Raw genomic sequence first — 15,376 nt, forward strand, 5'->3', positions numbered from 1 at the left:
TCCCACCAGAGACAGTAATATATTGGATCACTGTGACACCACAATAAAGGATGCATATCACTCTGTTCCACGAGCAGCTTTGGGGCGCTCTGATCACTGTTTGGTTCATCTTATACTGACCTACAGGCAGAAACTAAAATCAGCTAAACCTGTATTGAGGACTGTAAAAAGATGGACTAATGAAGCAGAGCAGAATTTACAATCTTGTTTTGACCTCACTGATTGGAGTGTTTTTGAAGCTGCTGCCACCAATCTGGACGAGCTCACAGAGACTGTAACATCTTATATCAGTTTCTGTGAGGATATCTGTATTCCTACCAGGACTCATCTAACTTGCAACAATGACAAACCGTGGTTCACTGCAAAACTCAGACAGGTCCGTCAGGCCAAAGAAGATGCTTACAGGAAGGGGGACAATGTCTTGTATAAACAGGCTAAATACACACTGGAAAAGGAGATCAGAGTGGCAAAGAGGAATTATTCTGGAAAAATAAGCTCAACTCAGCATCAGTGTGAGAAAAGTCTGAAGGAGATCACCAATTACAAGACACCATCCCCCAGCACTGTGGAGAATCAACAACTGGCTGACGATCTGAACGAGTTTTACTGCAGGTTTGAAAGAACACCCATTACCTGCCCTGAACACCTCTCCACACTACCATTCACACCTCCTGGAACCCCCCTCTCCCCCACACCTGCAATTCAGATCAGCGAAGAGGAGGTGCGACAGGTCTTCCGGAAGTAGAAAAGGAAAAAAGCACCAGGCCCAGATTGTGTTACATCAGTCTGTCTGAAATCCTTTGCTGACCAACTGGCCCCCATCTTCACACAGATCTTCAACAGATCACTGGAGCTGTGCGAAGTCCCTTCATGCTTCAAACGCTCCACCATCATCCCCATCCCAAAAAATAAATCCAAAATTACAGGACTAAATGACTACAGGCCTGTGATCATGAAGTCATTAGAAAAATTGGTGCTGGCCCACCTGAAGGACATTACTGGACCCTTACTGGATCCTCTTCAGTTTGTCTACAGAGCAAACAGGTCTGTGGACGATACAGTAAACATTGGACTGCATTATGTTCTGCAACATCTAGACAGACCAGGGACTTATGTGAGGATCCTGTTTTCTGGACTTCAGCTTGGCCTTTAACACTATCATCCCAAACCTTCTCCTGCCCAAACCACTGTCTGTCAGTGGATCAACAGCTTCCTGACAGACAGAGCTGCAAATACCAGAACAGCCAGGCACAAGAACAGTTTCTTCCCCCAGGCAATCTACCTCATGAACAGTTAAATGTTCCCCACTTATGCAATAAAAATGTGCAATATCCTTATATTTATTTGTTACCCCTCCATCCTAGAACACCCCTGCATCTTACTCAAATCTATTCCATTATCATCTATAGCACAATTGTTTGTACAATTTATTGATTTGCAAATTATTATTATTATTTATTTATTTATTTATTTTGTCTGTGTGTTGTTGTCTCTGTGTACTGTAAGCTTATGTCACTAAAACAAATTCCTTGTATGCACAAGCATACTTGGCAATAAAGTTCTTTCTGATTCTGATTCTGACACTTTCTATTTTGTGAAGCTCAACAATCTTGTTCTGTACATCAGAACTATATTCTTTGGTTTTACTCCTTGTGATGGATGATTAAGGGAATTTGGCCTATGTGCTTATATTTATAATCCTGTGGAACAGGAAATTATGGCTGGACAATTTCATGCACCCTGGTGTGCTAAAAAAAAATGTAAACATTAATGGGAATATACTTCAGAGATGTTTTAGCATTTCTAGGGGTGCCAATAATTGTGGCCAACACGCATTTATTTCAAAATGTAAATTTCCTCCCACGTTCAATTGTTTTACTTCAATGAAAAATTTGAATTTAGTGAATTTTTTGAATGAAAGATCAACAAGATTTATAACAATGCAGATTTATATTCACACCTGCCTTTGCTCATATTTACCAAGGGTGCCAATATTATTGGAGGGCACTGTATATGTGAAATACTCTCAGGAAATACAGTTTTTAGAGCTGAAAAAAGTTTCATGAATATTCTAATTCAAATATTCTATTTTTTTTAACAGGTGATCTACCTTTCTTTGCTCTGAGTGTTTTTCTCCAAAGAGTGGAAAAGATTCCATCAGTCCAGTCATTGGTTGCCACATCAAGTCGACCAAACATTTGAGGTGCAGTTATAGCTTTAGGGTTCATGCGCATCTCTCTGTGAGGCTGGCCACAATCTAGACATGAATTTACAGTCAAAATCACACATTAATTAAAAACATGTAATATTTACATTACCTATTAAATATTGATGGTAACATCATGGCCGGCTGGTGTTTGTGCCTAATGTCTAATTCTCACCGGTCATGGCCTTCATCAAGGTATGAATGCAGGTTGTTTTTCCTGCTCCGCTGGGTCCTAGTGCCATCATCCCATGACGAACTCTTTGAGTCTCATATAGCTGAATGACCTTTAACCTCCATGGTGGGTGATTGATTAGACCAGCCTCAGTTACCTAGTAGAAAAAAAAAGAAAAAAAAAACATCCCTTGTTGTAATTTTGGTGTAAATTCTAATGATCAATCAAATAAAAGTTTCAAAATATATATATATATATATATATATATATATATATATATATATATTTTTTTTTTTTTTTTTCCAACCTGTTTGTCTATGGCTGACTCCAGATCAGGGTATCCAGCTTTATCCAACTGAATTCCAGGGAAAAGATCCTCAATCAAACTCAGGAACAATGGCTCATCCTCATCAATCTAAAATGACAGAGACACATTTCACTGTTATGATTTCTGATACTGATATAAGAGAGAAACTATTATCAAACAGAGAGCGACGTGAGGTATGACTGTTTGGTCCATTGGTTGCTCATATGTGAAAACTATGTCTGTATGCGTGCTGGCACTCTTACCAGTTTGGACAGGTTCATATCTCGCAGAACTCTCATGACAATAGTAGACTCTGTATCATTAGGATTGGCCCGTTTTGCTGCTCCAAGTGTGCGCAGGACGGACAGAATATTGCGGAGACCGAAGTCATAGTGGACCTAGGAGAAAATAAAGGAAACCCAGTTTAAGCTCACCAACAGTATAATTTTCAGTAAAATGTACTAAAAAAGTAATTTTAATGAATTAGCTGAAAAGAAATATGACATTGCAAAGCATATTTTATTGCTGTTTAAATTAAGCAGTACTGTGATTTAAAACTGCAAAAACTATTAATCTCAATAAAAAAAAAGAAAAGCCTTATTTTGCAAGTGTTTTTATGTGAGTGAACATATCTATTCTTAACATGCCTACAACATACTCACAATGGCACTTGGAAAAGTTTAGTTACTTTCACCTCTACCAAAACCTTATTCAATATGTAAATTAAGTTATATATAATGATGTACAAGTTTATTCAAGCATGAGGACTGACACATTTAATCCACAGCATACACTTGTCAAGATTTAGATAAAGATTTGAAAGCAATTAAAAATACTATGTTTATACTATGGGTACCTGGATAGTGTCATTGTCACACGCTCCTGAACAAGAACAGTTTACTGTATTTTCTAGCCTTACTTGTTAATCTAGTTCACAATGAGCAGGGCAGAACTCACTGAATATTTGATTGTTAGTTATGTAGTTATATATATATATATATATATATATATATATATATATATATATATATATATATATATATATATATATATATATATATATATATATTACTAGTTATATTGCTACTAATGACAGTCACCTGTTTAGAGAGCTGCTCCTCGCACAGCTTGTATAGAGTGAAGAATTTCCTGGCTAGTTCAATATTGTCAATGAAGCCACAGCTAGCCAGTTTCACTCTGATAATTATCTGTCTGTCAGGAACCATCATCGCCACTGAGCGGAAGTTAATTTTCAGATTCTCTGGAAGTTCCTGCCTCCCTGCATATCCAGGATTCTGAACAGAAGGAGAAAAAAAAGTCAAAATAACAACATACTATATATGTGTGTAAATGATGTTCATGATGTTCATATGTTCATAGTTTCTGCTTATAGTGTACATACACTTATTACATAATCCATCTGTAGAGTATGTTCATAGTACAGCTATCTGTATATCAGGCTGATAGTATTTAAAAATCTGTAAATTATGTCCACAGTACTGCATTATCTGTATATTGATTGTACATTTGTAACATATTGTAGACACTGTATATCCTGTACTTACTGCTTATTGCACTTCTGGTTAGAAGCTAACTGCATTTCGTTGCCTTGTACCTTAAATGTGCAATGACAATAAAGTTGAATTTAATCTAATCTAATCTAATTTAATCTAATCTAATCTAATATAATATAATCTAATCTAATCTAATGTGTAACCTTTTTTCCAATCGAACCACCAATTCATTGGACAGATGTTTCGCACAGATTTTCACAAACAGTAATGAGATAAGTAGCTGTGTCTAAATGAGATGTCTATAAGTAACTGTAAAATGTTTAATGTGTTCTATAAAATATTAAAAAGAAACGGAAGGAATTTACCAAGCATAAATAATGTTCTCTGCATCTTATTGTATGGCCTTATTAGTGATAAAAATTATGGTTACACATAGCTTCAGTGGTTTATTGTTTTTAGAAATTTTTTCATTTTTAATTGCTTTTTTTTCTTTTCTTTTTTTTTTTTAAAAGAGTGGCAATATGATAAAAGCCACCAATAAATAACACATTGCAACTTGCCACAATAATACAGAATTCAGTTGATGTGCAGTCAAAGTTGAGTTCCTACTTCCTAGTGTTAAAGTATATATTTGTGAGATGAGTGATGTTTTAAAGACACCAGCTCACCATGGTGAGGAATATGCCAAATTCTGGGTTCATCTCCACGTTATCTCCATCTGTAAAGATGAAGTTCTTCCGCCGTTCTTTCTTGCAGGTGAGCACAATGGCGATTTGCTGAGCTGCTACTGAAAGCACTGGCAGATCGATACGGTTAAACTCATCAAAACAACCCCAGGAGCCAGATTGAGCAAGACCTAGAAAGAAATAAAAAATAAAAATCATCATCTTCAAGCATGCAAAAAGAACATTAATATTCTAATAAAAGGACAAAAATCAAAGAAATGGGTTACTCATGTTTAATTTCACACACTATATCATCTGAAAATTACTTGCTTATGGGTAATGAATTAGAGATGATTACTTACAGAGTTCACATGTTTTGTCATTTATGATTACATTAGATGAATATGATTTTATTTAACTTGCAATAATAAAGTTAAATTTGTTTTTAAAATGTGCATTGAGCACACATGTGGCACCTTTGAATATTCTGCCCAAGCCTCTGAAGTCCATCTGGTCGGAGCAGTTGAATACCACCACATATTTGCCCAGGCAGCGGCCCATGTCCTTAGTGGTTTCTGTCTTTCCTGTCCCTGCTGGCCCAGCAGGGGCTCCACCCATGCTCATTCCCAGAGCTTGAGCTAAAGTAATGTAGCATCTGGGAAATATATTGAAAATGGATTTAATATCATGCAGAGATTAATATATGTTAATCTTAATCATAAAGTAGCATTTGCACTGCAAAGAAACATTTTGTTATCCAGTAAAAATATTTGAACACTCATAACATATGAGGCATTCAGATGTACTTATTACAACTTGTTGTTGTTGTTTTTTTTCTGTTATTGGCATATGCATTTAGCATATTTACAATAAAATGTTCCTCTTTAATTCCATACATTTACTCTGAAGAAAAAAACAAAAACAAAAACTTAGTGTAATATTTTATGCAATTTTGCTTTTTAGAGGCTTTAAGATGTTCAGATTGTTTTATTTTTTATTTTTTATTTTTATGAGAACACAAGACAAAATACTGATTGACTGTATGAAATATATATATATATATATATATATATATATATATATATATATATATATATATATATATATATATATATATATATAGCTTAAGGACCATTAGGTCTATTTTTTTGCATTGTGATAATATTGTGACAATTAAGGCCTAAATTCTCATTATCGTAATGCAATAAATAAATAAAACATAATTCTCATTATTGTAAAGTGAAATATTATTTCAGTTTTTATACATACTAGTAGTATTTGTTGAGCAGCCTTTAATTTATGAATATTTACATTTTAAAAACCATAGTATTACAACACATATTACAGTAATCATAATTTAAGGAGAATCACCATTGTGAATATTAATTTACCTTATGAAAAATATAATTTCTTATGCTAATCCTTTTCTTGGACTTTTGCATTTTGTTCTGGGCACAATTTATAATTGTATGATCTATAAGAAATCACATCTGAATTGTAATTATACATAAATGGCCCCACAGAGGAAAAACAGAGGTAAACAAGCTTGTAATTGCCAGCAGCACCTGTCAGTGAGAGGAGTGATGACCAGCCTGTCGGTGCAGCCAAGAAACTCATTCTGGTACTCGAAACCCACGTCAGTGATGTTGATCATCATCTTATCCGAGTCTTCATTAAAGTAAAAGCGGCATTGCTTCAACCATTCAAAGTCTGTGGGACTTTTGATGTGCAAACGACACTGTGTGACAAGAGATTAGGTTTTGCTGAGTGGTTATCTTTTAGAGTTGTCTCAAAGACATGTCTACAAATGCTTAGAACTGTCTGAGTGCTGTTTGCCATTCAGTCATGAGATATTAAGACATCCGACCTTGCCAGTTGACATTCAAATTAGGAGGAAGCTTATTTAAGTTTAAGACATTAAGAAACAAACCCAAAAGTGACTGCAATTTTGTAATTTGGGTGCCTGTCATTAGCTTAATTGCCTTTTGTAAATTGGCAATTGCAAAGCTTTAAAAATTGAGGTTTGTTTAAAAAAGGATAATAAAGTTCTAAAATCCTTACATGCTGAACTCAAATGACCAACTGACAACAATGCAGAAACTTTATTAGAATAATAACGAGGCAAGACCTTAAATTAAGTTGTTACTGAGCAATCATAGCATATACCATATAAATTGGATTAATAGAATCTGGATACATAGGCAACTTTTTTAAGCAATGTTGCTTGGGCACTTTTCCATTGAAAATTGGGCAACAAATTTCTATCTGGATACTTCTGATCGGTCATAGCCCTGTGTCTCACCTGGTTGCCCATTGACGCCAACGTTGCCCATGCAACATTGCTCAAAAAGCTGCCCTGTATATCATCACCTTAAGGCACTCACCAAATCATCAAATATGTCTCTCTGGTGCACGTGAATGGTGATTAGTGTTTCATATTTTGTCCTTTCAACAGCTCCAAGGTCCTTTGTGGTCATGTCAATCAAATTGTTGAGGAGCACAAGAAAAAAATGGTTGGTTTTAGCCATGACCTTACGGTCATATCTGGCATTGCTCAAAGCATCCTCAGAATCCTTCGTCCAGATCATCTGGATTCCCAGTAAACCAACCTAGATAAAATAAACCAGAAGTCTGGTTAATATACTATATCATTTTGCTTAATTTACAGAACAAGTTGTGGTCACAAGTGATCACTGTCACTATTTTGTCACTACCTGTGCAGGAAAGGAGTCCAAAAATGTGATCAGCTCAAAGCCAGAGTCTTGAATGGCAAGTGCAGCCTGACGGATGACAAGGTGCAAAGACCTCTGGGATTCTTTCAGTAGTGCATTAAGCCAGACCTCCACATTGCCCTCTGCTATGACGGGCCTGTCCAGCTCAACTGTCTCACCTTCTCGGGATGATATTGCCAGAATCTTATCATACATCTAAAAGCAAATTGTTGCAATAATGCTGGTTTAATTTTGCAGCAGATAATTTTAAGTAAATATTTAAAGAATAATCCTGAAACATGACAATAACAGGCAGCAACTGTTCCAGCATGTCTAAATTACTGGAAAGGAAGGTCAGAGAGTTATATTTTGCTTATTTAAAGTAGTGTTCACCTTTTCATGGAAGCGGACACATTTGATGTTGTCAAAGATGTTGAGCAGGTGAGCCTGGATGGTGTGTGAGTCAGATGCTTGGCCCAAAATCTCCAGCAGGGCAGGATCTGACACAAAGAAGAAACGTGGAAATAGCAATCGCTTCTTCTCCAGATACCTGCAAAGTAGAAAAAAAGCTTAAATTAGCTGCACTTTGAACTCAACCTCACAAAAACTGCAACTCAAAAATATGAGATTTCAGAAATCAAAAACGCTGGCAAACTTGTTTATCACAGATTTAATTCCCCACTCAACCTACTGTCACCTGTGACAACAGAACTGCAAAGTTCCCAGGTGCATCTTGGTAAAAAAAAAACTGCTGAATCCTGAAAAAAGGTCTTGAGTAACAAACAGATGTGTGACGTACCCTGTGAGAGATTTTTGACACATCTCTAACTGTTCCAGCAGGTGAGGCAGCAGCTGACCCATAGTCTCATCTCCAACACACGACTGGACTACATTAGGCATTTCATGAGCTCGAGTCATGATTTTCACCCAGGATTTATCAATGTTGGAGAACCGCTTTGCCTCCTAAAATGGAAAGATTCATTTGACATTGTTAAAAAGATTTTCTCATTAGTATTAATTAAACTGATAAAAATCTAATTTTTGTAATGCAAAAACAGGGTAATTATTTTACTATAAGTAGGGCTGGGTGGTATGATGGTATACATTGGTATGACGGTATAACGTGTCTATCGTTAGAAATTTTGCTATTGTTTATTTCACAGTATGCAAATATATCCATGTAGCACAGTACTAGTTGAAAGTTATACACATTAAGAGTAACAAAACATGCATGCATGAGAAAATAAAGAGTGGGATGAGTTGATGTTAAATAGAGATATTAAGCTTAATAAGATATGAAAAGAACTTGATGTGGTGCTCATGCGCTAGCATTCGATCACTAATTCAGTTCTCTTTCGTGTCTTATAGCACTTGAATGGTCACATAACACACACAGTTATGTCAAAATCGTGTGGATTATTCACATAAACACAGTTAGTTATGTGTTAAATAAACAAACAGTTGGGTGAAAACCGGATGTGTATCAGTACAATATATTGGATCCGTGCATTCGGTCTTAAAGGGACAGCATTCTAATTAACCTGCTGCTGTCTATGTTAATAATGTTAATTAAACAACAAAAGACACTAAAAAATCACTCACTGCTCTTGACTGAATAACTTTGTATCTTTCATAAGAATCAGTTCATATTTGATACATATAGTGAAGAACACACAGTGTTTAGTTTTACACTTGATTATTCAATTTCTGTAGCATAAATTGCTACATGCTAAAGCCCGTTTACACCAAGGATGAGAACTATAAAGATAATGATAAAGATATAGTTCTTTAAAATTGTTTTCAGTATTAAAGAACAGCAGAGTCCACACCACAACTATAACGATAAAGACAAAGAAATCAAAGCCAATCAGAATCCATCCTGCTGTAACGAGCTCGAGAATTTAAAGCAGCAGACGAGCGTGCCCTTAGAATAAACAGAAGATATCGTTCGCTGGTGTGGACGCTAATATCGTTATCTTTATAGTTATCGTTCTTGGTGTGAATGGGCCTTTAGGCTAAATAAACCTACTGTAGCTGAAAAAGTAAAAAAAAAAAAAAAAAAAAAAAAAAAAAAAATTAAATCTCTGTTCTATTGTATTTGTCCTATTGTTTGTAATTTGCTTCTTTGTTCTTATTTTCAAAAATAAAATAAAATAAAATAAAATAAAATAAAATAAAATAAAACTAGATTGAGATATATATTGTATATTATATTATATACATTGTTTGCATACAAAACCACCACTGGCTCTGCACCCCTTTACCTAAATTCATTACTTCAGACTTATGTGCCCTCTAGAAGCTTGCGTTCTGCAAGTGAACATTGCTTGATTGTGCCATCCCAAAGAAGCACAAAGTCACTTTTACGGACTTTTAAATTAAATGTTCCCTCCTGGTGGAATGACCTGCCCAACTCAATCCGAGCAGCTGAGTCCTTAGCCATCTTCAAGAATCGGCATAAAACACATCTCTTCCATCTTTATTTGACCCTCCAACTTTTTTCACTCACTATTCTAATTCTATTAAAAAAAAAAAAAAAAAAAAAAAATGTAACTACCTTTCTAATCTTTTTGTATTCTATCTATTTTCTTTTCATTTATTATACAATTATAAAAAAGACCTCTAACATTAGCTTGCTCTATTCTTTTTCTATTCTATCTGTTTTCTTTTTATTTATTATATTATTTAAAAGCCCTTGCTACATGTACTGTGTTTAGGCTAACTGAGACTTGTTATAGCACTTATATATAATTGCTCTTTTGTTGTTTTTGATTGCTTCCATTGTCCTCATTTGTAAGTCGCTTTGGATAAAAGCGTCTGCTAAATGACTAAATGTAAATGTAAATGTAAATGTATATTGTTATTGGGAAATAAAATTTTTCATACCGTGAAATAAGATTTTGGTCATATCACCTAAGTGTAAGTATATATTGTTTCAATCATAAAGTGCATTTTTAAACCATTTGAAGTACCGGTATGTAATTATAATGAGTTTATTATGCTTTTCGATTATGGAGAAAAACACAACAAACATATCGTAAAATCCATCTTGTCTTGTAACATTTTTAAAAATGTAAGCAGACACTTAGCACACATTTTTATCCAAAGCGACTTACAATTGAGGAGAGGAGATTTTAAAGAAAGGGTTTAAGAAAGGGAGTTAAAGAAAGCCTATTAAATAAGACACAGTTTAAATAATCATAAAAATGAACAACATTAATCTTTAACTGATATAAGCAGATTCACTGCATATCAGGCAGTTAGTAAACATGCTCTAACACATTGAGCAATGATACTCACATGGGATATGTGGGTTTAAAATCAGTCATTATTTTGACCTAGTCTTGTTTCTTCACTCTTTTCCCCATTGTTTATTCACTTTCAGTATGATGGTTAAAATCTAGGTGTCAATGTACGGAAGACTGAATTACTGATATTACCTTCGGCAGCTGTTTGGCTATGTCTCCACCAACAAAAACAGCCTCGAGGTAAATCCAGAGGTTTTGCACAGTCATCCAGTTCTCAATGATATCTGTTGTGTTAGAGAGGTTCTGAACCCATTTCTGGATCTGAGCTTTGAAGGGTGTATTGTATCTACAGAGAGACACAATGTCATGGGCATCAGTGGATATGCTTCATAACTGGTATTGATTCATTCCATTTGATAGATATGTTTTTTTTTAAGTGTACTGAAGACAAGACATAAATCGCTGCATGTACATTTAAATGTAATGCCACAACACAGTCAATTTGCAAAATTCTCAAGTAAATAATGTTACACTTTATTACAATAGTCCACTTTCTGACATTCTAATAACTATAGGTAAATTTGCAACTACATGTCAACTAACTCTCATTAGACTATTAGTAGACTGTTAGGTTAGGGTTAGGATTAGTACAATAAGTTGACATGTCCATGCAAAGTTACTTATAGTCAGTAGAATGTCTGTTAGGGGACCATCAAAATAAAGTGTTAGCAGATGCGTATTAAGCAGAGAATCTACTAATACCTTTAATTAATATGTAGTGGCAAAGTTACTTAAGAAAAAAAAAGGACAATTCTACCTAACAGACTATCGTAAAACCACTGTGGATATCACTAGAAATAAACTACAGTAACTGCACAGATAGTAGAATTTTCCAGAGAAATTAAATGTTGGTCTAACGACTCACCTGTTACTCATAAGGGAGCCAAGCATCATCAGACTGTCCTCCATGTTAGTAATGATCTCGGATGTGCTGTCTCCTCTCAGAAGGAGCTCACCTCTGGTTTTAAAGTGGGCAAAGGTAAAGGTCTTGTTGTCCCATTCCGCAATTACTTGCTTGAGTTTCTGCTCGATGTCACGCTCCTTTACAGCACTAATACAGATGTCCTGCACAAATGGTTGTTACACTTATTAAGGAGTTTTGTGAAATAAAGAGCTTTAAGGCCAAAACTCCGATCTATCTATCGATATCTATAAAATAAAATTCTGACCTCAATTTCTTCTTTGTACTTCAGCAGTGGGGCTTCCATGATGTTGCGGAGCTTGAAGTTATCAGTTTCGACTTCAAAGGTGTGACCTGTAACCTCAGTAATCCTCTTCCAGTGACGTGTCATCATGGCTTTGTTAGTCATTAGATCCAGCAGGGGGCAGCACTCGCTAAAGTCATCAATAGTTTTTTTGAGGTCCAGAAATGCCTGCCACTCTTTAAGGGCCCGTGGCAGCTTACGGCACCTGCCAAAAAAAAAATAAAAAAAAATAAAAAACTCTTTACCTCAGCTGGGTAATGCATATGCCGAATATTGCACTGGGTGCATTGTTCATTGTTATGCCTGATTTCATGTTTAAAGATAAATATTATTAGATTTGTAAAATGGTGTCCACTATCAGTGAAAAATGAATGTTGTCTGACTGTGCATAAACCTTGCTGACTGCAAATGACTTGTTGTAAACCATAAATGTTCATTCCCATTGTACAGAACTAAAATATATGTAAATTAAATCTGACAGTAAACTCTTAATTCATCCTGTTATTATGAAAAGATTATTGTGTTACACTGGTACTTCCAAAACAGCTGACTTTAATTTCAGTCCTTGACAGGCATGGATAATGATTCTATTCTCTGAGAAGTTTCTGCGATTACCCAGAACAGACCAGCACAATTGAAATCCCCTGGTGCGTTCATGCTTTTCTGTGTAACTTATTATATGACTGCCAGAAAGTGGATATTCAGAAATTTAGTTTGACTTCTGTAACCTTCTTACCTTGACTGAAACTCAAGTAGTTCATTGTTGATTCTGTCAATATTGATGTCGGCCCATGAGATGTCATAGTAGCCATTGACTGTGTCAATGACACTGTTGTAGAGCCCATAGAGCTTTTGGAGAAGTGTCAACTGTTTCCTGATCTCAAGCAACTGAGGGTGCTGGGTAACAGGTAGGCCAAAGAGCTCCTCCCCACCTGTGTATGTTATGTACTTGCGGAACAGGTTGTCAAAGCGATTCTGTGGAACACCGGACCATTTTAGTAAATAACCTAAAGCAAGCATTAATTTATATGTACATGAACAAAAAATATGTACACAACATTAAGCATATAATAATGAATAATATGTATATAAATTTAATAATAATAATAGATTAGACCAGTATAAAAATGCACTTCAAATAAATGATTCAAATTCAAATGTCACTTTCGTTTCTCTTTTTTTCAGTGCAGTCCACCATTTTTTTTTTTCTAATTGACCAATTAACCATTGAGAATAAATTGACCATGTTAATGTTATGATAGCATGTAGAGTTATATCATAATAGCATTTCAATGAAATTCAAGTTATGTTTATGGAAACAGACATGATAAATTACAGGATACTGTACCTGAAACATAATAAGCCTGTCACTAGCATCCTGGGGAGCCAATCCAACCACCATGGGACCATCCTGAGGATTTGACATGTGCAAAACCAGAAAAACATACGCACATATTGTTAAAATTAACCATGGTTTTATTGTAGTAAAAGTGTAGTAACCATTGTTTTTGGCTTATTGATTACCATTTGTATAACCACAGTTTCTTCAAAGAATAACTTAGATTTTTGTGTGATTTGATTTATAGCAATTTTATATTACAGAACGCCCAAAAGAATATAAATGCAGGAAAATAATTGTGTTTGGGCTTGAAACTGTGATTTCCTGAAGGAACATCTCAAAGTGAGAGAAGTGGATGGATAGAGTGCCTCTCAGGACTCACCCTGTCATAGTCATGGTAGAAGAGTTGGCAGTCTTCCACAAAGATCTCAACGTTTCTGATGAGTTCTCCCCTGAAGTTTGGTTGAAGGGACACCAGCTCATTCTGCACCTCTGTGCTACGGGAAAGCAGTTTCTCCCAGGTGTATCGAAGTGTGTCAACTTTGTCTGCTTCCTCTTTGGCAATCAACAATCCATATTTATGTAGCATGCTGTACGATTCCTGCAGGCCAAAACCAGAGAAAGAGACATTGCCGTTATACCAGATGACAATACATAAATTGTGTTCTGTCCCTATTTACTGTACAGTACATTCTTAATGGTAGAGTTCACACAAAAATTGATATCACTTTAGTTTAAGGGCCAATACTTTTCTTTATCTTTTTCTTTTGTTTGTACCTCAATTGGACCAACTTGAAAGTCTATGGAGATTTGGTGTTCTCTGATCTCTTTGAGCGTTGCCATGGCGATACGAATATCATCCAAGTCCTTAATTTGCCTGTTGAGTTTCTTGCTCGCCTCATCTATAAAAGTGAAGATCTGTTCCATCTCCATGCGGTACTTCCTGTTGCAGTGGTGACCAAAATCCACCATCCAACTCTTTGTTTCAGCAGTAAGAGCCAATTTTAGGTCCGCTGTAGGTAAATTCAGCAACACACAAAGAATAAAGAGCTCTATTTGTAGTTTAATAAAACATAATAATAATAATAATAATAATCAAATGAAACATCAAATTCTTTCCTTCAAAAATGAATGAATCTAAATAAAATTAATTTAAATAAAAAATGTAATATCCATATACTGTATAATAATCTATAAACAAGAGTAGCAAAATTAAGCATGTCCACACCATTGCTGCAATCATTATTTGTGCCATTTAAATTTACCTCTTATCTGTATGTTAACCTCTCGAACACTATTAGCATGCTTAGTTTCTACTGATTCAGAGTCTGTCTACCTGTATATAGTGCCAGAGCTCCTACTGAGATAAATTCAGGCTCTGCATTAATTTCTAGCTCAAGATCCCTGTAGTAAAGAATCTGAGACTCAAATTCAGAAAGAAAAGGGTTCCCCTGGATGAATTTCTGGATGGTTTCCTCTCGATCTTTCTTCCAGATGTGGTGATAGAGGCTGAAGCGATCCAGAGCGTTCACTATTTCCTGCATAACAGTACATGACAAGTATTATAAATTACATGTTATACACCATAAAATAGCACATTGTCACATTATAATCACAACCAAATAAAACAAACATATTCAATGAAAGCTATACAGACTTGTTCCCATGGGACAATCATATTTCTGACTTGAATATCCAGATTCAAAAAGTAAAAACTCTTATGACGGCATTCATGGTGCTTATTCCTCAGTTTGTAAAAAAAAAAAATTATTAGTGTTTACAGTTGCACACTTATAATGGAAGTCTAAAGGTTGAGGGGTTTCAGAAGGTTTAAAAGCAGATATGTCCAGCTCATATTTTTGCAATGTTGATTCTACACTACAAATATCATGCTATTTTAGAGGAAAGATCTGTTCTAGGTTGGCAGACAGACTTTTGGTTGAGCCTTT

At 35.3% G+C, this 15,376-nt stretch overlaps 1 protein-coding gene across 1 annotated transcript in view; it reads right to left on the minus strand.

The window, feature by feature from the left end:
* The window catches only part of LOC109048827 (dynein axonemal heavy chain 5-like), a 154,258-nt gene that overhangs the window by 75,681 nt on the left and 63,201 nt on the right, over positions 1 to 15,376 (minus strand). The window contains 20 exon segments of the mRNA XM_042755715.1: positions 2,111 to 2,257; positions 2,382 to 2,535; positions 2,686 to 2,793; positions 2,949 to 3,083; positions 3,786 to 3,980; positions 4,868 to 5,055; positions 5,341 to 5,519; positions 6,430 to 6,602; positions 7,249 to 7,473; positions 7,579 to 7,791; positions 7,969 to 8,125; positions 8,375 to 8,538; positions 11,016 to 11,169; positions 11,749 to 11,948; positions 12,053 to 12,293; positions 12,825 to 13,063; positions 13,437 to 13,499; positions 13,810 to 14,028; positions 14,205 to 14,440; positions 14,764 to 14,965. Coding sequence (XP_042611649.1) covers positions 2,111 to 2,257; positions 2,382 to 2,535; positions 2,686 to 2,793; positions 2,949 to 3,083; positions 3,786 to 3,980; positions 4,868 to 5,055; positions 5,341 to 5,519; positions 6,430 to 6,602; positions 7,249 to 7,473; positions 7,579 to 7,791; positions 7,969 to 8,125; positions 8,375 to 8,538; positions 11,016 to 11,169; positions 11,749 to 11,948; positions 12,053 to 12,293; positions 12,825 to 13,063; positions 13,437 to 13,499; positions 13,810 to 14,028; positions 14,205 to 14,440; positions 14,764 to 14,965 — 3,592 coding nt within the window.

Source organism: Cyprinus carpio, unplaced genomic scaffold, assembly GCF_018340385.1.
Source record: "Cyprinus carpio isolate SPL01 unplaced genomic scaffold, ASM1834038v1 S000006746, whole genome shotgun sequence".
NCBI lineage: Eukaryota > Metazoa > Chordata > Actinopteri > Cypriniformes > Cyprinidae > Cyprinus > Cyprinus carpio.